The sequence below is a fragment of the Urocampus carinirostris genome, chromosome 9 (assembly GCF_059441175.1).
Source record: "Urocampus carinirostris isolate Australia breed hairy pipefish chromosome 9, RoL_Ucar_1.0, whole genome shotgun sequence".
Classification (NCBI taxonomy): domain Eukaryota; kingdom Metazoa; phylum Chordata; class Actinopteri; order Syngnathiformes; family Syngnathidae; genus Urocampus; species Urocampus carinirostris.
This window is the reverse complement of record NC_142357.1, coordinates 15625207-15653062: the sequence shown is the minus strand read 5'-3', so window position 1 is coordinate 15653062 and position 27856 is coordinate 15625207. Positions and strand designations below refer to the sequence as shown.

The 27856-nt window shown below is 40.3% G+C and overlaps 3 protein-coding genes across 3 annotated transcripts in view; 2 read left to right on the top strand and 1 right to left on the bottom strand.

Moving 5' to 3' along the window:
- The window catches only part of shtn3 (shootin 3), a 36331-nt gene extending 20278 nt beyond the window's left edge, over window positions 1-16053 (bottom strand). The window contains exon 1 of the mRNA XM_088344646.1: window positions 15884-16053. Coding sequence (XP_088200772.1) covers window positions 15884-15897 — 14 coding nt within the window. The 5' untranslated portion in view covers window positions 15898-16053. The remainder of the gene's footprint in view (window positions 1-15883) is intronic.
- Window positions 119-8764, top strand: thoc3 (THO complex 3). Its single transcript, XM_088344649.1, has 6 exons — window positions 119-500; window positions 2342-2498; window positions 2820-3024; window positions 3088-3249; window positions 6727-6827; window positions 6922-8764. Exons 1-6 carry the CDS (start codon window positions 201-203, stop codon window positions 7080-7082), a joined length of 1086 nt encoding a protein of 361 aa, XP_088200775.1. The 5' UTR covers window positions 119-200; the 3' UTR covers window positions 7083-8764.
- The window catches only part of LOC148359416 (complexin-2), a 28641-nt gene continuing 16231 nt past the window's right edge, over window positions 15447-27856 (top strand). Inside the window, exons 1-2 of the mRNA XM_088344650.1 lie at window positions 15447-15857; window positions 27572-27706. Of these exons, the coding sequence (XP_088200776.1) occupies window positions 27676-27706 (31 nt within the window). The 5' untranslated portion in view covers window positions 15447-15857; window positions 27572-27675. The remainder of the gene's footprint in view (window positions 15858-27571; window positions 27707-27856) is intronic.

The window sequence follows — 27856 nt, the reverse complement described above, 5'->3', positions numbered from 1 at the left end:
AAACTACAAAGGCAAGCGTCAAAGTCACGGCGGTGATCACAAAGCACTGCAAACCATTCACGTAGGGTGAATTTTTAAAGACTGTTCAAAGAATTCCAGGCTGAGGTCAGCCCTCACACATTTTCAGCGTATCAATCCGGCCCGCTTTTTGAAAACTTTGGACACCAGCCTATCTATACCGTTTTGAATTTTCGAATGAAATGAAAGTTGTCTCACGAGACGTAGTGACACTCCGCTGCAACAAGAGGACGCACTTTTTTAAAATCTACTCCAATGCTCTTCTCCCTCATTACACCACTTCCGGTTGTGGCCAAGCCAAAATGGCGACGCGCTACTATCAAACGATGCAGGAGACTTTTAAAACGAATAACAAAAGTCGCGAGTTCCCGGCGCATTCAGCGAAAGTTCATTCTGTGGCGTGGAGCTGTGATGGCAGGAGACTGGCGTCGGGTTCCGTGGACAAAAGTGCGAGCGTTTTTGTCCTGGAAAAAGACAGACTGGTGAGGCAATTCCACGGTAAAACTATGAATGGAAATGAAGGCGCAACCAAAACAAACCTCCCATTACACACTGTTATAGAAATTATCTTACATATAATAGTCATGCAAAAGTTAATAGATCATATTCTCATAAGATAAAATAACTAAAAACGTTAAAAAAAAAATCCTGAGCGATGCAAATCAAATTCCTCATTTGGCGATAAACACAACTTTTGGGTTTTGCATGTTGAGATCTCACTCGCACAGAAAAGGCACTAACAGAAAATTTTAATGTAAATACTGGAAAATGTCATTCTTGGGAATATTTTAATAGTTTTGTTTCTGAACCGAATAGAATAAAACAAAATTTTCGCAACTTTTAGTTATTTTTATTGCTCATGTTGAATATAGGACCATGTTGAACGCTTTCTTGTGTCCCGTTTCATCTGGAGGGACAAAAGCAAGACCAACTTAGGTGCCGAGGTGCCTAACTTGTTTGGGTGTTTGGGCATTTGAGTTGGCCTTGGTCCAAAAAAATGTGTGTGTTTTTTGCTACTTTTTCCCTTTTGTATTTTCTTTGTTTTTGTATGTGTTTGTCTTGCTGTCGGTCACCCCTCTCAAGGGATATGACCAGGGTAGATAGATGGATAGATGTTGAATGCGAAATGTCTATTTATGCCCATGCAACATTTATTGCAGCCTGGTCATCCTGAAAGCGGGATTACCTCATTTGCGCGACCCCTTCTCAATGTTTCTTAATTTTATTTTTGTGGGCTTTTTTTCTTTCTTTTAGTCATCAGGCATGAGAATCTATCCCCTGTCTGGGAAATTCGTTGTTTTATAGTCAAAATGGGCGAACCGTGTGGCTCTGAGGGGAAAACCTTTTGAGGGAGGGAGGGAGGTTCTTCAGATTTCGCAGAGAAAGAAGTGGGCATTTGAGGTGGTGAATTTGAATTAAAATTGGTGTAGTTGGCGTAAGCTGAAGTATTCAACGCAACTGTCTCCCACCCGTGAAAGATACAGTAAAGGATGAATCCAACCAAATGTCCGCTTTTGTAGCCAATCAGGGTAGATAATGGTCAACTGCGGCCCCTACATCATGGTACATGAATAATAAACAAACACAATTGTGGAAAGATCTCACCTCATCAGCTATACCGCTTATCCTTATCAGGGTCATGGGAGGTCGGAGCCCATCCCAGCCATCTCCGGGCAGTGGGCAGGGGACACCCTGAACTGGTTGCCAGCCAATCGCAGGGCACACGGGGACAGACAAATCACTCGCTCAGTCACACCTAGGGACAATTTGGACCGGCCAATTCACCTGAAATGCATGTTTTTGGTATGTGGGAGGAAACAGGAGTGCAAGCACGGGGAGAACATACAAACTCCGCACAGTAAAGCCGGTAGCTGGATTTGAACCCATGTAGGAGGTTCCCACGACCTTAGAACTGTGCCACACACACGCTAACCACTGCGCCGCCGTGCTGCTGTGGAAAGATCATTGCAGTTCAATTCCAAATCTTGAACTACAATGCCAACACATTTCATTAGTTGATTTAGTAAGCATGCAGGTTTCTGATGAGAAAATGTAGTAATTGTTGCCTGTACAGCCATTTTACACGCTTAGTAATTAGGGTAATACAAATAGATATAATTTGACTCCTGAAACAGAATATCATTTGATATTAGGATTATAGAAAACACATTTTAGTTTTGCATAGCATAATTAACATTTAACTGTTAATGAAAATATTTGTCGATGAATTTGGTAATCAGTTGTATATGAGTCAGTTGTTCTACGGGTCTATGGTGCCAGGTACGAGTGAGTGTTTGTTCACATGACTTAAATTTGGGTGCAGGTGAAGGAGAACTACTACCGCGGACACACTGACAGCGTGGATCAACTGTGCTGGCACCCCAGCAACCCGGACCTGTTTGTCACCGCTTCAGGTGACAAGAGCGTGCGAATCTGGGACGTGCGTTCCACCAAGTGCGCTGCTGTCGTCAACACCAAAGGTGGGGAAAAAGAAAAATAGATTGTAGACTGTAGGTCACTAAATTGATTATTTACTCAGTATACTTTGTGATGGAGAAGAAGTAAATTAAATGGTTTCAGCCTGACGGTCAATGAATGTAGCTTTTCGCTTGCTTAATTTGAATCATTGCTTTCTACCAACCATATCGAATTTTATTTAAGATTAATTCATACATTCATTGAGGTTATAATACTTTGGAATTGCACTTTTTTTTTTTATATGAAATTCCATGAATTTCTTTTTCATCATTGATTTTTGACAATTATCCTTCTCCGTTTGCCCATATTTTCCTGCCCCAAAGGTGAGAATATCAATATCTGCTGGAGTCCTGATGGTCAAACGATCGCAGTGGGTAACAAGGAAGACGTGGTCACCTTCATCGATGCCAAGACACACAAGACCAAGGCTGAGGAGAAGTTCAAGTTTGAGGTAAATGAGATCTCCTGGAACAACGATAACGACATGTTCTTCCTCACCAACGGAAACGGCTGCATCAACATTTTAAGGTGATGAATGCGAGAGAGCCAGCAAATTTGTGGGCTCCAAAGTCTGATAAGTGATTGTTGCAGTTACCCTGAGCTGAAGACCATCCAGTCCATCAACGCGCACCCGTCCAACTGCATCTGCATCAAGTTTGACCCGACGGGCAAATACTTTGCCACGGGCAGCAACGACGCGCTGGTCAGCCTCTGGGACTTGGACGAACTAGTGTGCGTACGCTGCTTCTCCAGGTGAGTACCTGTCGCCTTTTGAATCTTGTTTGGCTGGAAAAAACGCCCGAGTTACAAAATATTACAGGTCTGTGAGCACCAATATACTTGCTCACCAATATACAGTTTTAAAGTACAGTAATCCCTCGTTTCTTGCTAGGCTTATGTTCCAAAAGGAACCTGGGAGAGACGAAATCTGTGAAGTATAAGCTTTTATTTGTTTAAAATTATTATACATTTAAATGCTTCCTATTTAGTAAAACAAGACAAAAATTGCATCCTTAAGCATTTAACAAATGAAACTTCTTCCGGACTGTCACGAGATAGGACGCTTCCCACACTTGTCCTTGTATTTATCTCTCCTTCTCCTCTTAGTGCTTTGGACTTTTTAAAATATATATATATATATATATTTATTTTATTTTTTTGTACAAACGGCACCAGATTTCAACATGCGGGTTCAAACAGCCATAAAAATGAACTAATTCACGTCCATTTTTCACATTTTAAACCCCATTGCACGCCTCTCATTATTTGCTCGTAGAATTTGGTGTCGACACCTATGGCTGCAGGATGCATATGTCGCCATGCCAATTTCTGCTCCGTTCTGTTTATGTCACGTATTTTCGGATCACGTGAACATTCAAGACGGCAATTGCAAAGACACGCGCGTAGGCTTGGGCGATAAAACAATAATGGTAATTATCGTCATAATTTTTGCCACAATAAATAATAAAAACATTCGATAAAAGTCGATCATTTAAACTGTAATTACCACCCAACCACTGGAAAAAAATTGGTTCGCTAAAGCAATAATAACGCAAGTGCCAAACCAACATTCAGGAGACGAAGAAGGTGATGAAGACCAGGCAATCATTTTGCTCAGCAAAATGACAACAAGACGGTCAAAATTAGGGATAAAGAGACTAAGGATAACCCCCAGCATACACAATCAAAGCATGCTGAAAGAGTCATAGACAAGATAGGCCTCCCATCTTCAGCTAGTTGGAGGTATTTGCTAAAAAAACAAAAAACACAGGCGATGTGCACTGCGACTTTGCCGAAATGTGCCAACCAGGACGGGTACAAACCTTTTTCCTCCAAAGAAAACAGTATCACCTGCTAAAAACAGGCTGAAGAGAAATCAAATTCTGTTCCAAATGAGCGCTTACATAAATTCAACAAGCACAGGGCCAGTGAGCAACAAGCGGCTAGCTAGCTTGGCGCTATCTGTGTATACCTGCAACTAGCTCTCCATCTGAGAAGGTATTCACTTGTTTTTTAATGTTCCTCATATTTGTGAAATTACAGTTGCTTGTGAAACAATTTGCCCCCCTTGAACTTTGACCTTTTGTCACTTTTCAGACTTCAAACATCAGATTCTGAATTGGATTGAGGTCTGGACTTTGACTTGGCCATTCTAACACCTTGATATGTTTTTCGGTGAACAATTCTATTGTAGCTTTTGCTTTATGTTTTGGATCATTGTCTTGTTGGAAGACAAATCTCTGTCCCAGTCTCAGGTATTTTGCAGACTCCATCAGGTTTTCTTCCAGAATGGTCCTGTATTTGGCTCCATCCATCTTCCCATCAATTTTAACCATCTTCCCTGTGCCTGCTGAAGAAAAGCAGGCCCAATCCTTGATGCTGCCACCAACTTGTTTGACTGTGGGGATGTTGCGTTGAGGGTGATAAACTGTCCTGCTTTTACGACAAACATAACGTCTTGCATTGTTGTCAAAAAAATCGATTTTGGTCTCATCTGACCAGAGCATCTTCTTCCACATGTTTGGTGTCTCCCAGCTGGCTTGTGGCAAACTTTTAAACGACACTTTTTATGGATATCTTTCAGAAATGGCTTCCCTCATGCCAATCTTCCATAAAAGCCAGATTTGTGCAGTATACGACTGACTGTTGTCCTATGGACAGATTCCCCCACCTCAGCTATAGACCTCTGCAGTTCATCCAGAGTGATCATGGCCCTCTTGGCTGCATCTCTGATCAGTTTTCTCCTTGTATGAGCTGAAAGTTTAGGGGGACGGCCCGATCTTTGCAGATTCGCAATGGTCTGATACTCCTTCCATTTCAATATTATTTCTTGCACAGTGCTCCTTGGAATGTTTAAAGCTTGGGAAATCTTTTTGTATCCAAATCCAGCTTTAGAGTTTTCCACAACAGTATCTCGGACCTGCCTGGTTTGTTCCTCGTTCTTCATGATGATCTCTGTGCTTTAAACAGACCTCTGAGACTATCACAGTGGAGGTGCATTTATACAGAGACTTGATTACATAAATTTTGCACACCCACTTTTTCGTTTTTTTATTTGTTAAAAAAGTTTAAAATATCCAAAAAGTGTGTTCCACTTCATGATTGTGTCCCACTTATTGTTGATTCTTCACAAGAAATTATAGTTTTATATCTTGATGTTTGAAGTCTGAAATGTGGCAAAAGGTCACAAAGTTCAAGGGGGCCAAATAGTTTCGCAAGCCACTGTTTGTGTAATATATTCTCACCATGCGTCTGTGTTCTGAAATTAAAGATTAGTTAAAGCCGCATCAGATTTTGTCAACTCTTACCCGAGGACAAAAATTACACTCAAAATGTAAAAAGGGGCAAAAAGATTGAATGATAAGAAATATTTGATCATGATAACATTTTTTGTCATATTGCCCTGGCTTAAAAGCATTGATTTACTACTGTACCAAAAGAAAACACAAATGACGACAGGGTCGCCTAAAATGTGAGCCATGCATTTCTAGTCGACAGTGCCAGGGCGACGATACTGTGGAGAATAGTGCCAGATTGAAACACAGACGTGTCTCTTTTTGTTGTTGTCATCCGTGGCTGCGGTAATCGACCAATTTGCAGTCTCTTTTTGGCATTTCTAAAGGATTAAAGGAAACTTCAGCGACCTGACTTTGATGCTGATGATACAGAAAGAGAAGTGGAGCGTTTTTAATAGATAACTTCCACTGCTGTTCAATTTCGGATTTACGATTTGAGGACTTGATTAGTTGGTTAAAAAGTTGAAATATTGTGAGTATGTTGCAAATATTAAATAAAGTACTGTGCAACCCCTGTTTTTATAAATAATGTTACCAAAAACGGGGACGAATTTCTCTCCGAGGGCATCATAAATATTTCCAGTCATTGCGGTGTTTTGTATTTAGAGCGCATGTGTTGCGGAAAGGAGCAGCTCGCCATTTTCCACGATGACGCCTAGGGGAAAAAAAGAATAAGCCCCACCGCATAGCCGTAGTGTTTACATTAAAAAGTAGCAAAACAGTAGTGCTTTATTGTCCAGAATTTACGTTATGTGAGTAATCACTGGGAGCATTACCGGTAATTGTGACGAAATAAGTGAAGAAGTCAAAATAGTAAAAAGGTTACAGCTGCAAACTTATTGTATTGTGACTCTACAGCCAATAACACATTTCATTATTATAACAAAGGCAATTACAATTAATACTTTGTGGTCTAATGTGATGCTTCACGCAGGCTGGACTGGCCCGTGAGGACACTAAGCTTCAGTCACGACGGGAAAATGCTGGCATCTGCATCGGAAGACCACTTCATCGACATTGCTGAGGTTGAAACAGGTTTGTCCACGGTTAGCCAATGTACTAATGTCTCTTATAACATCTTGGTCTAAAGCGTTGCATGTGAAATGTTATTTATGGATGTCGTGTGCAGGCGAGAAGCTTTGGGAGGTGCAGTGCTCTCCCACCTTCACTGTGGCCTGGCACCCCAAGCGCCACCTGCTGGCCTATTCCTGCGACGACAAGGACGACAAGTATGACAACAGTCGGGAGGCCGGAACCGTCAAACTTTTCGGACTGCCCAGCGACTCTTGATATGACCCCTGACCCCTGGACCCCAAAACCTAAGCGTTAAAATTGACAGACACCACTGCTGCTTTCAATTCCTTCCTAGAAGATTCATTGGACTAGGAAAAAAACGAGAATGCTCTAGTACTTAGCCAGTAACCTGCTCTAGTGGTGTTTTGACTGCATAGCGGCAGAGTTGTTAACTGGTGTTGTTAAGTTGCTTATTGGCTAGCCTGGTGAAGTACAAGTTCCAGGGAGGTGTAAAACTGGTTTCAACTTTCACGTGATTATATCATGGACTAGTTGGAAATGTACACATTTTTGTACTTTTGCTATTAAATTTGATAGTGTTTTTTTACTCCCTGCTCTTCAGTTCAACATGTTGACCAGGAGCATCCAAACTATAGCCCTCAGGCCACCTGGGGCGCTTGGTCAAATTGGATTCGGCTTGCAGCTTATGTCATAAAATGGAGAATATCTGACTTGCACGAAAGCCCTGTTGAGCAGCTTTTTAAGTACAGTGGAACCTCGGTTCTCGACCATAACCCATTCCAGAACCCTGTTCGAAAACCCATTTGTTCGATCACCGAAATCATTTTTCCCATTAAAAATAATGTTAATCGTTTTAATCCGTTCCAACACCCTGAATGTTTACCTTGAATGTTTAACGTGAACATAAAGCTAACCCAGGCTAATCGTACGTTCGCGTTATCGTAATCTTCTGTACGAAAGATTACGCTAACATGAACGTGTAAAAATAAAAAAATCAGGTCGTTTACAAGTCATTTAGCACCCGGGTCTCCACTACAAGTGGTAAGCGGTTCATTGGAAAGGGGGCTCCGTTCCAACACCCTGAATGTTGGGCTCCATTCCAACACCTTGAATGTTTAACGTAAACATACAGCTAACCCAGGCTAATCGTACGTTCGCGTTATCGTAATGTTCCGTACGAAAGATTACGCTAACATGAACGCGTAAAAATAAAAATAGGGCTAAAACACTTGGTACACTTATATTAAAAGCGAAAGCAAACGAAGCACGTCCGCACGCGATAACAGTTGGTCACGAAAAGAGCGATCTACACCAGTACCCCGCTCAGCATCGCACCCTAGTGTACGCACTCACACATTACCGGCGTTCGATCTCCGATTTTTTGACCGAACAGCAAAGCAAGAATTTCTCTAAATTTTTAGTCGGACTTCGATTTGTCCGAACTGAGAGGCGTTCAAAAACCGAGGTTCCACTGTACACTAAATCTAATTTCACATATAGCACCCAGAGACGGTGCTGCTTTGAACATTCCAATTTCCATCCTTATTTTGGTATTGATAATGTTTATTGTTCTTTGGTGATTTATTGTGCATGAGAGAAAACTGCCAGACATTCAGTAACAGAAGGTTTCTTTTTAAGTGCCAACATAGTTTAAGAACCACCTGATATGTAAAAATGTCACTCCTAAATGCCACTACGAGTAAATTTGCAAACTCTGAAAATTCCCTTTATCCATCCTAAGGAATCATTTTTGATCATCCGTGGCATCTCTGGTCATTTTTTCCCCCAAAAAATGTTGCCACTGGTGATACTTTTATGTTTTGTATTTATTGTGATGAGCTCAGGTTAAACTAATTGGTCGGCCCCACACAATTTTACCTCGTCTTTGGACACGAGCATACATTCTAACCTTTTGACAATAAAAATCTTCAGACGTCTTTAAGCACTCTTATTTTTACCCCCGAAACGCAAGCTCTCTCCAGAATAGTAATTTTTTAAAAACCCGATTTAAAGCCAGAAATGGCAATTTATTACAAAAATAGTAAACGAATGCGATCGTTAGAGGGTTTGTCACATGCAAAAAAATAGTCTCACTTCAGAATAAAGGAGCTCTGGACTAAAATACTAGTCTCAGATGAAGATTTTTATTAACAGTAGGCATTTTAAAGAGGAAAAAGGCGGTAGTCTAACGCATAAAACGGTCATGTTGGTGAGTATGCACCAACTGCTATACCCAGGCTTGGATAGGGTTACCTTAACTTAATTACTTTCAATTACTTTTGGATTACTCCAATACCAAATATGCTAATAAAAGACAAAATAAACTAAATATGAATAAGATTCTGAGTCACAACACGTAGTAAGCTTTCTCTCCTGGCTTTGATCTCCGGCAAAATTAACATAAAATGCGACAGAAACAAAATGAAAATAAATCCAAACAGCTTGCCAACATCATTTTTGCTGTTCCATGCATTCTGTTACTCCCCAAGCCTGCACAGAATTTAGTCATTTTATTCATATTTAGTTTCTTTTGTCTTTTATTAGCATATTTGGTATTAGAGTAATCCAAAAGTAATTGAAAGTAATCCAGTTAAAGTAACCCTACCCAACCCTGGCTATACCTGGGTTATGAACATTTTTGACTCGGAGCCATAAACGCAAAATATTTTGGGTTTTTTGTGTGGGGGGGCACACATGTACTCTGCAACAAAATTAAAATAAAAACGATCTGGCTTCGCGTACATTGCAGTCATTCAAATTTGGTACAACGTGGAGAAAATATGCAATCGATTTGATCTCCGAGCCATACGTACTCAGGAAAAGAGCCATATATGGCTTGCGAGCCATAGGTTACCGACCCCTGTGCTATAGTGTACTGGACTCTTTAAGCAGGGATAAAAAGTCCTAAGACAACAATGACAAACCAATTGACACCTTGCTTGCTTTACATACACAACTGGTATTTGTGGAACATGCATGCACGTAAGCACACACAAAGTTGGGCTTTTTCCACGCCGAACAGGGTGCCGAGTTAACAAGAATTTGGTTACAACTCAAAATGCATCCAATGATTTTATTTGTGTCCACAGGGTCAGATGCAATCGACATTTCGTTCTGTGTACATTGTTACACAGAATGACAATACAAGGAAATTATTATTATTATTATTATTTGTTTATTAGCTCCTTATATAACCCCACCACCAAACTAAAGTGGAAAAGGTGCACTTTACATGGTTGTTTGTTCAGCTGATGTCACTCTTTTGTCACACAGTCAGCAGCTGCTTTGCTTGTGTCCCTGAGAGTGAGTGTATGTTTGTGTGTTACATTTGTCAACAGCAAGCAGCTAAATGAACATGACACTGTGAAGAAACATAACGCCAAACACGACTTCTGCTTTAGAGATTTCACTTGTCAAGGAATTGTCTTGGCATTGTACTACTCCTGGCCAGGAGGGGTAACTTAAATAAAGGAAAAGTAATAGTCTTTTCTGTTGTGAAGTGCAGCAAAGTCCAGTCAGATTTACATCCAAACGAACCCACATCGTATTCATCATTTGATTGGCAGAGCTAGAAAGTAATGCATTCAAATGTTTTATTGTCTTAACTCATAAATGAAGTATATGTTCTGCTCCTTTGGAATAAAAACATCAATTGAAAACAGACGTTCATACAATGAGAAGAAAAAAAATATTGGACAGCATGACTTGCTGTTAGCTTGCTGATACTATCACTAATTCTGTTGTTTGGGACAGATCAGAATCCTTGGTCTCACTATCACTCTCTGCCATGAGCCAAGAGAATTGCCTGCCTCAGCCCGCATCTGTAGACGCTCATCAAGGTAATATGTTACGTACTTCTATTTTTTTTTTTAAATAAAAGCATCAATGTATAAGTAATCTTCCATTATGAAAACAAACTCCATGTAGCAGGATAAAGATTACTGGATGGGCTGATAATATCACTCACTATACTGTTTTGGGCTGAAGAGTGTATCAAATCACAATCATTGGTCTCACTATCATCCTCGCCATGAGGCAGGAGAACTACGAGAAAGCTCAGCACAATAATATGTTACTTACGGATCCTTTTGAATGAAAGCATCAATAGCAATACAAAGGTAATCCTCTATTATCAAAACAAAAGTGCGTTACGTCAAAGCATCGCATTCGAGGCCTCCTTCCTCTGCCCCGCCACTCATCTTTTCGGCGGGGACTCGCGAGTTACCTAAGTCCGTCCCTTCCCGGACCCTGATAGCTCAATGCCATCACAGTCTGGCCACCCTCAAGACTTAAGCCCAGTCGCTGTGTACGTAACAACGTTCCAGCTCTTTGGCACAGGGTGAGGCTTTGAAATCCGTTCCATATTTTTAGATGTCACATCGCGTTGCGAATGTCTATTTCATGGTACTTACTCGTATGATAAGGATAGAGGACATATGCTCTTTTACACATGTAGCGCCCTCTGGTGGCCGAATAGAGAATTTGGTTTGCATTTATTTTAAGATAATTTTTCTGAAAAAATTATATCAGATTAGGCGAAGCTTCAGAGGTTTTTCTTCTTTACTGGACTGGCTCATTAAATATCAATCACTTATTCCCTCCTTGTTTCCTGCGGGCACTCCGGTGTCCTCCCACATTCCAAAAACATGCATGTCAGGTTAATTGGCCGGTCCAAATTGTCCCAAGGTGTGAATGAGCGAGTGGTTGTATGTCTCTGTGTGTCCTGCGACTGGCTGGCAACCAGTTCGGGGTGTCCTACTGAGGATAAGCGGTGCAGATAAGGAATGTATGGATGTTCCCTCCTTTGCTTTTAGAGCCAGTGTTTGGTCTGTGGCAGGATAAGGGTATCAAACAATTTAAAGACCTGTATGTGAGTGTTTTTGATATTTTTGCTAACCTGGCGGCTCATTATAATCTTCAGTCAGATTTGTTTTGTTGCTCTTTCTCAACACATTGCAGAGGTGAGTGATTTCAAACGTCTACAATTACACATTGTCATTGGTTGGTCAATTCTGTGGCAGAAGTAGGTTGGCATAGAAAAAAGAACTGGGTCTACAAATGAATGATTTTTGGGAAAGATAAATTCCTAGAATAAAATCTTCAACGTCTTGTACTAGGCTGGGGCTTATCCAAGAGTTCATTATTCCAAATCCAAGATTTCCTGGGTAGGTGTGATAAATGCCATGCCCTGCAATCTTGGTAATAGTTTCTACTGCTGCTCCAATCCATACGACTTTTGGAAGGGCAATTTTGACAATATGTCAGCTATTTCCTGAATGAATTTTTAGCCTTCGCCATCGACAGCGATATTTAGTATAACGGACACCTCTAATGCATTGAAATCCTCCCAAAACAATATTATTGCTTTTACCTTGCTGCTAGCAAGGTGTTGTTTATTACTTCATTGGAAATCTTTAAGGTTCCCTTCCTTTTCTCTGTGGCCCAAGGACATCATGTTCTTTCTGCAACTTGAAAAGATCAAGTACACTTTGAGAGGGTCCATCATGCAATTTTTCCAAAAGTGGCTTTGCCTAATCATTTACTTCAAAGCTTGAAACGATTGCCCTTCTAGATGCATGCCTGATGGTGTTCCTTTTTAATTTCCTTTTTTCGTGTGTAAGTGGGTGCTTTTAAGTACACACACACACACACACACACACACACACAGCCAACAATGTAAAGTCGAGCCGAGTTGGGGCTTGGGGGAAAGAAGGGGGTGTTCTTTTCTTTATTTGTTTGCCTATGTATCCTATGCTGTAATTTAAAAATCCTCGACCCTACATTTTTCAGAGGCCCAATTGTTTTGCATATGCACCTGTTGTAAGAACAAAAGTACAATGTATGTTTAATTTTAATTTTAAACTGTGTTGTAAAAAATCATAACTTTTGATAGAAATGATCTGGAGACCTGCCTCTTTCTTTTCTATAAAAAATGTATGGCGGTTCTTCTCAGGTGGGCACGGCCACCCAGATGAAAGTCATGCTCACACAATTAAAATATCAGGACTATCTCTTCTAGGATGGCATTGGCTACAGAAAACAGAAGATGGAGAGTTGATCGCACCTACTTTTTTATCGCAGGTTTTTCTTTAACTGTTGGCCGCAACTGCACCGTTCGTGCAATCACCAAAACAAGCTTCCAAATATTCAACCTCTTGTCATCTTCTCGCTCCTCCACACACATGAACACGCTTGCTTTGCCTCCTGCCCATCCAACCTCACACACTATCAAAGGTGTTCAGTGACGGTAGAAGCGGGATTACTTTGGCAAGGTTTTACACTAAATATTTCGTGCCCTGAAAACAATTAACACGATATCTGTATCATTACTCTATGATCGGGTGAGCGGCCGAGAGACAGACATGAACATGATAGATATGATGACGGACAGATAGGCAGACAGATAGATGTTACAATCGATAGACTGACATGATAGGTCGGTAGATAGAAAATATTTTAAAACGTTGATAAAATAGATAAATGAAAACAAACAATGTAGCCTACACTGGACACAGACCAGTGTCCTACCTGCGCCGGTTCGAAGCTCAGAGAAATGCAGTGGGTGAAAAACCCCAGCAGTTTTCAGCGGCGCGGTTTTCCATTCAGCCATCCATCCATCCATTGTCTGCACCGCTTATCCGCTGTATGGTCACAGGGGTGCTGGAGCCGATCCCAGCTGTCTTCGAGCAGTGGGCAGGGGACACCCTGATCCGGTTACCACTTAGTTACAGGGCACACAGAGACAGACTAACCCTTCACTCATTCACAGCTAGGGACAATTTAAACCAGCAAATTCACCTGACATGCATGTTTTTGAAATGTGGGAGGAAACTAGCGTGCCTGGAGGAAACCCACGCAAGCACAGGGAGAACATGCAAACTCCGGACAGGAAGGCTGGTGCGTGGTTTTCCTCTCTCCTCCATTTTTTTCTGTCAATGTTACTTAAAAAGTATAAACATAATAAAACAAGAGATAAGTCTCATGATGGGTCAAAAACCAAGGAATAAAAATGGGTTTTAAGTCTAGTTTTACAAAATTTACAGTGAGGGATCCTGTCTGATGTGCAAAAGAAAATTGTTTCAAAGTTTGGGAGCAGCAACAAAAAAAGGCTCTATGCCCACTGAGCTTCCGCCTAGACCTCAGTACGTCCAGCAGCAGCTGTTTGGCTAACCTGAGGCACAGAGCAGCATGACAGTAAAGCAGTTCACTGAGGTAGGGAGGAGCAAGGATATTTAAATAATTAAAATTAAATAAAATAATCTCAAAATGAGCCCTGAAATGCACAGGCACCCAGTTAAGGGAAGCCAGAAGTAGTGTAATATGCTCCCTCTTCATGTTCCAGTCGAGCAGCAGCATTTTGCACCCGCTGTAGGTGTGTGACGAAAGACTGTCTGATTCCATAATACAATGAATTGCAGTGGTCCAGCCGAGATGTGATGAAGGCATGAATCACAATGACCTCACTATAGCACTTATTTTTGTATCTAGTTTAAAATCAGTGCCCATCTTAAGATAGATAGATAGATAGATACTTTATTCATCCCCGCAGGGAAATTCGCATTTCCAGCAGCATCCCTTCGCTGAGAACAATACAATAATAAAGCGAAAGGAATACAATATACAAATACCCAATGTGACGTGCTAATACCCACTGTAGCGTGTTGTATAGAGTATTTAAATAGTGCTACATAAAATACACACTGCAATAAAATTACGGTAATATGCAATGTAGGGGGTGTGGTTTAATGTGGGCCTTTACTCCGCAGGGTGGAGTTAAAGAGCCTCATGGCATGAGGAAGAAAAGATCTCTTCAGTCTGTCCGTGGTACAAGACAGTGACAGCAGTCTGTCGCTGAAGCTGCTCTTTTGTCTGGATATAATGCTGTGCAGTGGATGTGATGAATTGTCCATGATTGACCGCAGCTTTTTCAGTGCCCGTCTCTCGGCTACTGTTGTCAGGCTGTCGAGCTCTGTGCCCACAACAGAGCTCGCTTTCCTCGCCAGTTTTTTGAGACGAGAGGCATCCTTCTTCATGACGCTGCCTCCCCAACACGCTGCCGCATAGAAGAGAGCGCTTGCCACAACTGTCTCGTAGAATATTTTCAGGAGATTTTTGCAGATGTTGAAGGAGGCCAGCCTTCTCAGGAAGTAAAGTCGGTTTTGACCTTTCCTACATAGAGCTTCTGTGTTGGCAGTCCAGTCCAGTTTGTTGTCCAGCTGCACACCCAGGTATTTGTAGGTCTGGACAAATTCTACACCTTCTCCTTTGATGGTTACAGGAACCAACTTAAAAGCCCAAGTTAAAAATAATTGGCTTCACATCTAGAGCCAACCGGCCCAAGTCATTAAGTAGAGGTGCACCGGAGTCACTGGGACCAATGACAATCACTTCAGTTTTCTTTTCATTACATTTTTAAAAGTTTAAGGCCATCCACGACTTAATGTCACCAAGACAGGAATGTTTAATGGAAGGTGCATCTCTCTCATTGGCATGTATGTCTGACCGTCATCAGATTAGCAATGACAAGAGATACCATGTTTTCTGAGAAAGGAGCCCAGCAGAAGTAAATACAAAGAGAAGAGGAGTGCTCCTTGAATTGAGCCCTGTGGAACCCCAAAAGGCGGAGACGCGCCTCAAAACCAGCAAGGTTTACGCTCATAGTCCTGCCCAATTAGAGAAAGCAACCAAAAGTTCTCTAAATCTTATTTTAAAAACTCACAGGTACCAGTCCTTTCGTGGTTTTAAACCTGACGTCACTGACAAGGCTAAACAACCCCTAAGATGCCCCCGTGCGCGCACGCGCAGACACAGTAGCAGTGAGTGAGCGCGTCCATATGCCGCCGCTGCTGCGAGCTGATGAGGCTCGGAGGGGGGCGGGCTCAGAGACAAAGGCGTGTTGCTGTATGTGCGCGTGCGGGTGCGCCTGTATATGAAGGGCGTGAGGAAAGTGTTGTCTGCACACTGGCAGGATCTCCAGTTTTCCTCTTTCTGCCGCTTGACAGGAACACATCACAACAACAACAGCAGCAGGTTGGTAACAAAACGCGTGCACGTACCCGCCTTCCTTCATTGCAGCTTTTTTCCCACCCACCGTGCGCGTGCACAGAGCGGTGGGGCTTGCGATTCCCAAAACTGGCCCACTTTATCAAAACGCATAACAGGAATTAAAATCAGCAGCGTGGAGCCATGCGGGCGTCATCAACATCAACATCCTTAGATGCGCGCGAGTGGCGGGAAGAAGAGGAAGATGTAATGAAGGTTGAGGCAGGAAGCTACACCCTTGATTAGGCTTGTGCGTGTGCGGTCCGCAATTTACCGTGATTTCTGGACTATAAGGCGCACATAAAGCCCCCAAATTGGCCAGAAATTTAAAAGTATGTCTTATAACCCGATGTGCCCTGTATCCTGCAAAATACCGTAAGATTGTAAATACACGCAGGATTTTTACATATGTGTTACCAGACAAGGAAGGTTTTACCGTGTATATATATATGACACTGATTGTCAAGTCAATTCAAATTTATTTGTACATCCCTTAATCACAAAATGTCTCAAAAATCTGAACAGGTTACGATTACACCATCCCCTGATCCCAAAACAACATGCGGGCAAGGAAAAACTCAAAAACCTCAACATAAAGAAAATAAGAAAACTTGCGAAAGGTGATAATCCCCTTCCAGAATTGACCAGGGTGCAATAGATTTTGTATTGGTTAAGAATACACTAAACATAGTAAACATAAAAAGAATAACATAGGTAAAATGTTAAGATTTGTTTAGAAAATGCTTGACAGCCGCAACATCTCAAGCCTATAGAATTTGTCCAAAAAGTCCATCAACCGGATAATGTTGCTGACCATAATTGTGAATTATTGTTTTGCAATAGGAATCAAACATGAGACGCAGCAGTTGAAGTATTCAATCACCAGACCACCAGTGATACAGATGAAACAGAAAGATATGTTAGATTTCATGTCATCCTCACATTTTTATTACTCATGTTGCCAGAAAACAGATGTTAGAGAATGGAGAATACAAAAAATGAATCCTGAAAGATATAAATGAACGCAAAGTGCAATTCATTATCAGATACACTAAAGAATGGTTTCCGCTGTCGTGCTTTTTAGCGATTACGTATATCTTGAAGGATGACTTTCGGTGTTCTTCATTCTTTAACATTTGTTTCTCGTTCTGTGAGTAAATTGTCTTGTGTTTTCTTATGTAATGCCTTCTCGCTTGACATTTGGATCATTTTCTGTCCTGTGCTTAAGTGTTGGCACTGTGACCCAGGTTTCGATTTTCATTGCGGGTTTTTTTTCGACCGATTAATCATTGCCCTTAAGTGTATCACTAGTGTATATAATGTGCCAAGGTTTATGCAAATAATTTCAGTACCTCTAGTGTACCTTATAGTGCAGAAAAATAAAACAATAAATTGCGTCCGTGTCTTTTGTCCCTATTGTGTTTTTTGTGACGTTTACAGCACAATGAAGTAGAGACAATATTATGTTTCATCTCAATATTTGCGCGATGTTCAATGCGTGTTGCTTCACATCGTGTGTGTGCAGATGGTGTGTTGTGAGTGTGGGTGCCAAGCAAATCAGCATGTGGAGGAAGTCTCTGTTTCCAATGTTGGTTTGTTTTTCATTTGTAAAATAGAGCTTCCAAAACAGTTTATGTTAATCTTTGGAGCACCTATCCTGCCACATGGAAAAATAAATGTATACATAAATACCTACAAAAAATGCCAAAAGAACACCTGAATCAAGTAACACCTAAATATAAATACATCCAATCTATTCGTTTATTTTTGTATTTTATCATTGCATTCATTTCAGCATTGGATTTTTTTTGCATATGTCTTTTCTCGTTTATTTTTTTCAATGTATTTTGCTGTGTATTTTCACATAGGAAAATGTTTAAATGAGAGACTGGCTGTCTATTCCCACATAGACATTTTTTCATCACTGATCAACCAATAGGTGAAAAGCTCAGCTTTTCGGCTTCCTTCTCATTTGAATGACAATGACAAATTACACAACAAAAAAATACATGACAAAATACACGAGAAAAATACGACAAAATATATGACAAAATACACAACAAAATACACAACACTATACCTGACCAAATAAATGACAAAATACTCAACAAAGTACATGACAAAATTGTGACAGAGTACACGACAAAATACTAACTAAATCACAAAATGGAGGACAAAATACTAACTAAATGACAAAATGGAGGACAAAAAACATGGCATAATACACGACAAAATACACGACAGAAAAAAAAACAAAAAATACACAAAATGCACGACAAAATAAATGACAAAATAAACGACAAAAAATGCAATGAAATACACAAGTAAATACATGACAAAATATACATGACAAAATAAATGACAAAATACATCACAAAATATATCGAAAACTAAATGACAATAAAATCCTCGACAAAATACATGACAAAGTAAACAACAAAGCACATGACAAATACACAAACGAAAATAAATTACAAAATACCTGACAAAGTACACCACGAAAATGAAACAGCGTTCACGACAAAAATACACGACTAAACAAATGACAAAATTGAGGACAAAAAAACATGGCCTGATACACAATAAAATACACGACAAGAAACACAAAAAATTACACAAGTAATTACACAACGAAATATACATGGAAAAATACACAATGAAATGCGCAACAAAAAAATAACAAAATACACGACCAAATACATGACAAAATAAATGAAAAAGCACATGAAAAAATACACAACACTTTACCTGACCAAATAAATGCCAAATTACTCGACAAAATACATGACAAAAGAAAAAGTACATGACAAAATACACAAACGAAAATAAATGACAAAATACCTGATAAAGTACAACCCAAAATTGCAACAGAGTACACGACAAAATACACGACTAAATAAATGACAAAACGGAGGACAAAAAACATGGCATGATACACAAAAAAATACATGACAAAAAACACAAAAAAATACACAAGGAAATGCACGACAAAATAGATCACAAAATACAAGACAAAACACACTACAAAAAACACCAAAATACATGAAAAAATAAATGACAAAGTACACGTCAAAATATACAAGAAAATGCACTACAATATACACAACAAAATACATACCAAAATGAATAAATGACAAAATGCATACATTGATGAATAAATCACATTTATGTCATATACAGTGGAACCTTGGTTCTCGACCATAATCCGTTCCATTTTTTTGTACGAAAACCGATTTGTACGATCACCGAAGTCGTTTTTTCCCATTAAAAGTAATGTAAAATTGTTTTAATCCGTTCCAACACCCTAAATGTTTACCACGAAAGTAAACATGAAGCTAACCCAGGCTAATCGTACGTTCCGCTAACATGAAAATCAGGTCGTTTACACGTCATTTAGCACCCGGGTCTCCACAACAAGTGGTGAGCAGTTAAAGGATAAAGAAAAGAATTATGAGTAGGATTTCTTACCTTGGCGGTTGTCTGCAGAAGCCATGCTGTATTCTTGAAAGAAGGGAAACTCGCACACCTTCTTCATATTTTCTTATTATTTCTTTCTTAAATGCAATAGTTGTACGCACTACTCCTCTTTTTTCACCTGTAGCAACTTTGCTGCTTGCACCAACCTTCTTTCGAGGCATAATTAGGAGTTAAAACACTCCCTTCACCGCTTTTGAAAAACGAAAGCAGAGAAGGAGTGCGCGTTGCCGTGACAACAGTTCTTCACGAGGGGTGGGGGCAATCTACACTCGTACGCCGCTCAGCATCGCCCCTAGCGTACCGGCGTTCGAACTCCGATGTTTTGAACGAAAAGCGAAGCAAGAATTTCTCTAAATTTTTGGTCGAGAACCGATTTGTTCGAACTTTGTTCGAAAACGGAGGTTCCACTTTATATAGGTATTACATGTCTTACTGATGTGTTCATTTACTTATATGGCATATACTTTTCCGCATCTATTTATGTATACCTTCACTTCAACATATATTTTCTATATTACCCGACAATCTTACCTGGTGCTTGATTCTTCAAAATGTACGCCTCCTATGGGCAGTTTGACGTAAAAGGAACGTTGGTAGACCTCGCCATCTTGAGTTGATGCACCCAAACATCTTAAGAAGCAAAATAGGGAAAAAAATATGTCTTTTATTCAGTTTGAGGAGGCCATCTTGAGCATTATGAAGAGACCCATCGAAAAACCTCCCCCTGTTTGAGTGATATCAGGGATTTACCACTGTGTACTTTCACAAGTTTTTCCAATTTCTACTCGAATTTTGGTTGTGCTTTTGCTAATATAAATTGATCTTTTCCTCATTGTGTACCTCTCTGATTGTTTCTGTTTCTGTCAATTAACTCCCTCATTTGGGCGGTGTTGTTTTCTGCCGCGCCACACGACCGCATGAAAAATTCACACGTTCATCTTTTAGCAATGAGGCTCGAGTGGCGGTGCCAGCTTGCTAGTGCAGAGGTGGTCCAATCTTCTGCAAAAATTAAATAGAAATAAAAAATATAGCTAAGACTGCTGCTACATTCTTCAAGTCAAGACTCAATCTTGAGTAGTGTCCTTCTATCCCCAAATTTGACCTTTCTTTAAAGGACTAGCGTTTATTATTTGACCACTAGATGTCGCTGATTTGTGTAATGCAACTGTAAACATGTGCCAAAAAGCACAAGTAAGAGTACAAACTACTGAGACTAAAAGTGACATTCTTTTGCCCAGCCTTTTGCCAGTTTATTGGGGGGTACCCGTAGAAGCAAGATGGGGGACAATTATGTTAGCTCCCTTAGGTGATGCTCATGTTATGTAAAAAAAAAAAAAATTTCAAATCACAAGAATTTTAAAACATTCAGGGATCTCAAACTCGCGGGCACTGTGGCAATTGCGGCCTGCGGAATGATAAGTTGAGGCCCCTCTTTTATTATGTATTATTTTTTATGAACTATATGAATTATTAAGCGCATCCTGGTGGAAAAAAATCACTCATAAAAAAACCAACCCAATATTGAATACAAAAAAAAACAAAAAATACACGAACTATGTCAAAAAATGGGCATATTTTATAATACGTGTAGGCTGAGAAATTGCATTTATTTTCCATACCATTAGACACACTAAAAGCGAGCTGACATAATTGTCCTTCATCTTGCTGCCATGGATACCTACCAAACAAATTAAAACAATAATGGTGACGTTCCGTCACTTTGAGTGTCAGTAGTTTGCATTCTCCTTTGTGCTTTTTAGCACTCGTTATGTTCGCACCGCACAATTCAAGTACTCTTAGCTGTCAAATAATGCACATTGTTCCATTAATGTAAATGCAGCCTACACAAATTATGTTTTTATTTATTACTGTTCAATTCAAATTCATAATAATTCTTGATGTTTTTTTAGTTTGGAATTTTATTTTGTGTAATGTTGAAAACAAAATGTGTTTCTTGTGGAAACCTGATTTGGCCAACCCTTACCCAGACCCTGCTCTGGTGGCCCACAAGTAAATATAGGTTAAGACCCCAAATTTCAATCAATATCTTTTTAATGAATGAAGTTCTTTTTAACCACCAGAAGGCGCTAAATAATACACACTGTCCCCTTAAACACAGAATGTGGCTTTGCTTGCTTCTTCCTGCCCCCCCCCAAAAAAAATCCAATTCACTGGAATTAATGTGTCTTGCTAGCGAGTGTCACCATGCCAGCATTATTGAATGCTTGGACTATGTCCTTTATGCTTCTGTGTTGCTGTGGTAACAAGCATCTCACCTGTTGCCGAGGTTCAAAGTTCCCCTGAGCTGGAGAATTGTTGACTCTTTGAAAAGAGCCGCTGAGACAGGCAGTGTGAAAGGGGCGAGCAACCAATGTCTTGTGCCGTGCTAGGCCTCGATTGCTTCCACTTGCTTGTCCTACTTTGTTGCCCTCATTTTTCTGCATGAGCCTCCAATGTCTTTACATCCAAGCCTAATGCACACGCCCTTAGGACTATAATTTAAAGGAGACCTATCCTATGATTTTAAGCCATATGAAAAAAAACGTAAGTATTGAATTGGTACCTTACCTTTGATCATCTTACCTTTGATGCGATGGTGATGCGTTTTCTCACAAATATGTTATTTTCGTATTGACAATTTTCAACAGGATGCCGCCTTGTTCACAAAAACCTTGCATCTCCTTTTTCTCAGTTATAGTCCAAAGGTTATTTCCTTATGATTACATTTTTCAATTGTTCTTTTGATAAGTTTACAGCTCAGAAGACACTGAAAATAAGGAGAGAAGACATCAATGAAGGAGAACAGGAGAGCACTCAAAACATCAGATGAGAAATTCCAACCTGTTCTAAAGGCCCTCCTCATTTTAATAAAATTCCTAGGTAAAATTCCTGATATAGTCTAGGTTTATTTCCCATGCACTGCTAAAACTTTTATTTTGTATATGTTTTTATCAATTTCAAACCAGTGCGACGATTAAGAACGCATTTTTTGCAACTACCACTTGGAGTTTATATAGCATGGTGAGTTGGTTCAGGTGTTAAAATGCATTCACACAAATGTTGAAAATAAAACAGATAACACATTAAATGCCAATGATGAAAATATGTTTTCCCATTTGTTTGTTAAGCTTAGAAAAGATCTTGTCTTCCATAATTATTATATGTAGGGTAGGCTACTAAAGTGGGCTGAATGATAAAGCGTAATGCTGAGCTGAAAATTTTGAGTTCCCATTCTTTTACTGAGCCGGCCTGCCTGAGAGCAGGAAGTGTGGAAGCGGCCCAAGAGCCAAACTGAGTTTGACATCCCTGCTTTACATCATCCGTTAATAATGATTTGGTACTCAAGACTATGTCATGTATTTGGTGAGGCGTGGTGCTTTTGTTCCCTCAGTTTACTGATCTTGCGAAATTTGCTCATAGCAGTTTTAACTGGATTTCATCACGAAATGTAGTTTTAGTCAGGTGGCCACCAGCAAGTGCTCAATAATTCACCGGCGCCTTCTGTTTGCTGCTGTTTTTCTTGATGAATTATGAATGTAAGGTTGATGTTTCCATGGCAATCGGTCTTGTTGTTTTCTTAATGATTCTGTGAGATGTGGGAACGAGGCGCCGTTGAGTCTCCGTGGGGCAGATTGACCTGTTGTTGTTTGAGTCTCACTGTGACCCAAGGCGAGTCATTGATGTCGAATTTTGCAGGGTGCAGTATTGATTTCTTATTAGTGTCCATCTGAAGTCACCCTAAAGCAGGGGTGTCAAACTCATTTTAACTCGGGGGCCACACGATAGAACAAACATTCTGTCGGGGCCCGAAATAGTAGATTAAAGAGAAAGAAAAAGAGGGATAAAGAATTAAGAGAAAGAGGGAGGGAAAAGGAGAGAGGGCGGGACAAAGAAAGAGAAAGAGAGAGAGTGAGAGACGTGAGGAACAAAAGAGATAAAAAGAGAAGTCGTGAGAGAGGGGGAAAGAAAGGGAGCGGGAGAAAGAAATCCAAAGAGAAATAGAAAGACAGAAGGAGGGAAAGGAGTAAAGAAAGCGCGAAGTGTAGGAAGAGAGAAAGAGAAAAGAGAGAAAAGGAAAAAAGGAAGTTAGAGGAAAAGAAGTTAGGAAGACACAGAAAGAGACAAAGAGTAACAAAGGAAGAGAAAAAGAGAGACACAGAGAGTGAAAGCGACAGAGACAGAGAGTGGGAGAAAAGGTGTGGAAAAGAGGGAGGGAGAGAGAGAGAGAGATAGAGAGAGAGAGGTAGAGAGAGAGAAAAAGAAAGTACAGTGTCTTTGTTCGAGGCACCTTTCTTTGGCAACATCAAGTTGACATATTTCAACCTGAAGCTTGTTTTTCTCTTGCGCTTCTCTGAGTGTTGTCTCGCGGGCCGAATTCAATCCCTTAGCGGGCCTGATCTAGCCCGCGGGCCGCCTGTTTGACACCTGTGCCCTAAAGGATGTTGTTGACCAGGCAAGGGTGTCGTTCATGACAGGATATGGTACCTGGAATTGGGGGCTTTGTTTGTCATTTTCGCTTTTGTTTTAAAGGGACTGTGTGTAACAGTGGCGGGTCGTGCCTTTTCACACTTAGGCCTTTATTTTTAGGACATCTGAATCAATCCAACCCACCTCATGTGCGGCCCCTTCTCAAGGTTTCTTCATTTTTTTCATGTTGAGGTTTTTGAGTTTTTCCGTGCCCTAATGTAGGTTTTGGATCAGGGGATGGTGTATTAAAAGTCTGTAGTTTGCAATATTCTGTGGTCTGAGCAGCCCTTTCAGACTCCCTGTGATTAAGGGTTATACAAATAAACATGATTTGACTTCAGCTGCAAGACATATAAAAAAGCAACAATAATAACCTGATAGATTTTCACTATTATTTAGGAATATAGCTGCATTTTACTCACCAAAATGTTTTGTTGTTACATAAAATCCATCCTCATTTCTTTCCTCAAGCAGATTTCGATGACTTTGTTGTACCGATTCCGTGCGTTTCAGTTCAGTTTCAGCCATCGAAGCTAATGCTGAAAGTCGAGCCAGTCCTGTCATGTTTCTGGCAAGAGTTCTTATTCGATTGAGGGCTGAAAAAGTCAATTCGACATACGCAGTGAATGGAGGGATTTTTTTCTTCACTTTTTCAATCGTAGTCTGTGAAACCCCTGACTTTTCATTACACCTTCGAGAAGGTCCTACTCTGCTAACTCGAAATCTGATTGGCTAAACCAACAGCTTTAGCGACACCGTTGTTATGTTTTGGTGGTAGTTTGCTAAGAAATCCTTTAAGAGGAAACTCATTAAAGTATCTCTGTTAAATGTTGGGATACTTTATGATAAAACCCCACAGAAAACACTCGAAAACACCCAAAATGCCCGCAAACCACTCGGAGCAATGTGATTGGGTTAGTGGTAGAGGTGGGTGGATTTCTCATTGCAGTGCAAAGATCCCCCTTTTGTTCTCTCGCTCAGTGCAATCTGCGTTGAAGGTAAATACGACAATATCTTTATCATTTGCAGTATTTTGTAACATTTTTACAAAAGAACTTTGCTTGCACCTTGTTTGGAACCATAATTTAGGACAAAATATGACGGTCAAAATGAGCTGAGCACTCTGTTACTGAGGGAGGGAGACAAATTTAAGTGGTATATTTATTAATATCGGACAAAGGCTGTGGCACGATTATTATTTCATAGATTTGATAAAATCATTAAATGACACACAGTAAAATAAAATGTGCTGAAGAGTTAGATTTTGTCTGGAGAGGTTTGGCGTTTTTTTTAATTTTGCCTTAAAATACACGTTGCGGCGCTTTTAAATTTGTTTTAAAGCTCTTTGGTTCGAAAAGGTTCCCAACCTCTGACCTAGAGCATCACTTCTTCATTTGACATACACTGAAATATATGGCGGGCCGGATTAAATTATCCAATGGGCCCCCTCATCTAAGTGGTTAATTTTATTTTATTTTATTTTATGTTTTTCGATATCTGGGTCTTACAGAGCTAAAGAAGGGAAAACATGTTTTGAAAAAAAAAACAATGTAACAACAAAATGATCTTGACCAGAAGAAGAAAGAGAGCAAGAATTCCATCAAGATGGAAGGAAGAAAAAGAAGGAGAGGAAAAAGCCTGTAAAGCGCAGAGAAGCCGCGCTGGCCTGTTTGCTGCCTTTGATGAGATTAGCCTGCGTCATGGAGCTGCCAGCCTTCACCACCGTCAAATTAAAACACAAGAAGAAGAAGGGGGAGGAGGATGGAAGGAAGAAAGAAAGGGGAGATTGGTTTCCTGCTTGGAAAAAGAGTTCACCTTTTACTCGCAACCCTTTTCATCATCATTGTTTGAAAATAAATGAATGAATAATGCCACCAGCTATGCCACCCCCGCTCTAAAATCAGTAAAGACTCTTTCCTATCCCACCCTGGTGCCCCATCACAGCTTCTGTTTTGAACCCTTGTCCTCGAAGACAGTGGACCAGTATTAGACTGTGGGTCGTTTGGTAGCCAAGTCAAGTCAAGTCACATTTATTTATATAGCCCTTAATCACAATAATGTCTCAAAGGACTGCACAGGATTACAATTACACAAATACCTGATCTTAAACCAACATGCAGGCAAGGAACAACTCAAAACCTCAGCGTGAAAAAGAGAAACCTTGAGAAGGGACCTCACAAGTGGTAATCCCCCTTTCAGAATGACCAGGGTGAATTAGATTTAGCATTACAGTACACAAACATAGTAAACACTAGGTAACATGTTGAAAATTTGTCCGGAAAGTGCATGACATCAACAACGTCCCCAGCCTGAAAACTAGTCCAGAAAGTCTATGACGACCAAGACGCAGCTTCCCATCTCTGCCAGCTGGTTAATGCAGGGGTTGACATGCTTCAGGTCAGACGCTGGTCCGCTGACTCATCTCAGATCGTCCTTCTTCGTATCACCACCAGGCAGGCAGTCGGAAAAAGACAGGACAATACAAAATATGAGGTGGGGTTCAATCATAAGCTTTGGAATAGAAGTGTGTCTTAAGTCTTGATTTAAAAACTTCCATTGAGGTTGCACACAGAAAGAAAAATAAATTGCCTTATGACTACAGCTTAAAGTTTGGGTGCGGCTTATACCAAGGTTTTACGGTCGTTCATCGCCGTAATTGAGAAATGCCTGATCAGTCGATGAATAACACTGACCTCATTTGCCCACCATTGGATGCAATGAGAATCGAACCCGGATCACAGCACAGACTCCTAACACCTATTAAGATTTAGATAACAAAGGAAAAGACATTGCATTTTATCTCAATAAAGCACTACTTTTACTAACTAGGCCATGTTGTCACTGTCAATTCTACACTATATTACTGCCTGTGCGAGACCATCTCCAAGCCCATTTGACAAGAGGCAAAGTCATATGCAGGGTCGGTAGGGTTACTTTAACTTGATTACTTTCAATTACTTTTGGATTACTCCAATACCAAATATGCTAATAAAAGACAAAAAAAACTAAGTATGAATAAAATTATGACTCACAACACGTGGTAAGCTTTCTCTCCTGGCTTTGATTTCTTTGATCTCCGTCAAAACTAACATATAATGCGACAGAAACAAAATGAAAATAAATCCAAACAGCTTGCCAACATCATTTTTGCCATTCCATGTATTCCGTTACTCCTCGTTAAGCCTTTAAGTCATTTTATTCATATTTAGTTTATTTTGTCTTTTATTAGCATATTTGGTATTGGAGTAATCCAAAAGTAATTGAAAGTAATCAAGTTAAAGTAACTCTACCCAACCCTAGTCATATGTTGTAAGATGAACTAAAGCCGCTTTGTGGCGCACATTTATTATTATTAATTAGTCATGGAAAAATTGTCGGCCTCGCTCGTGCCTAAAACCATCACTGGACTTTGTACAATGTTGTAATGGAGCATTATGTAAAATAACTCAGCCAACACAACGCTGTACAACGTGGTTTGCTCAGCATTGGAAGCAACGCAAATTGCACCCAGATCGCGGTGGTGAGGGGATCCGAATCCTAACCCTTAGGCTGCAAGAATTATAGATGACAGAGGAAATAGCATTGCATTTTTTTCATCACTGTCTTTTGGCCCAACATGGTATTACAACAAATCACGCAACTAGAAACCCCGTAAATAGCCATTCTTGCTGCTGGTGTTTCTTAGCATGATGTCCTTGTTGTAGGGACAACAGTTCATCGTAGTGCTAATTTTATTGCGCTTTTCTATCTCATTGCAGGTGTATCCCAAGAAATCCAGATCAGAGTGCCAGAGGTTGCTCCGGAGACGACACGCTAGCTCTTCTTTGACTCTGAAGAAGTTCAAGACACCCAAACACTCAAGATGGACTTTGTTATGAAGCAAGCTTTAGGTGGTAAGTCAACAACACAGAATCTTAGCTTTGCATGCTACTAATGACCATTGTGAGGCAGCACGGCAGCTGAGTGGTTAGCGCGTCCGCAACACAGTTCTTAGGTCATGGGATCAAACCTTCATTGTGGAGTTTGCATTTTCTCCCCGTGCT

What these genes read in the sequence shown, in the direction of transcription:
- thoc3 (XM_088344649.1), top strand. Translation starts at nt 201, where the DNA reads ATGAAAGTTGTCTCACGAGACGTAGTGACACTCCGCTGCAACAAGAGG. An exon ending in TCCTGGAAAAAGACAGACTG is followed by an intron (nt 501 to 2,341) that starts GTGAGGCAATTC and finishes ATTTGGGTGCAG; the next exon opens with GTGAAGGAGAACTACTACCG. An exon ending in CATTGCTGAGGTTGAAACAG is followed by an intron (nt 6,828 to 6,921) that starts GTTTGTCCACGG and finishes TGTCGTGTGCAG; the next exon opens with GCGAGAAGCTTTGGGAGGTG.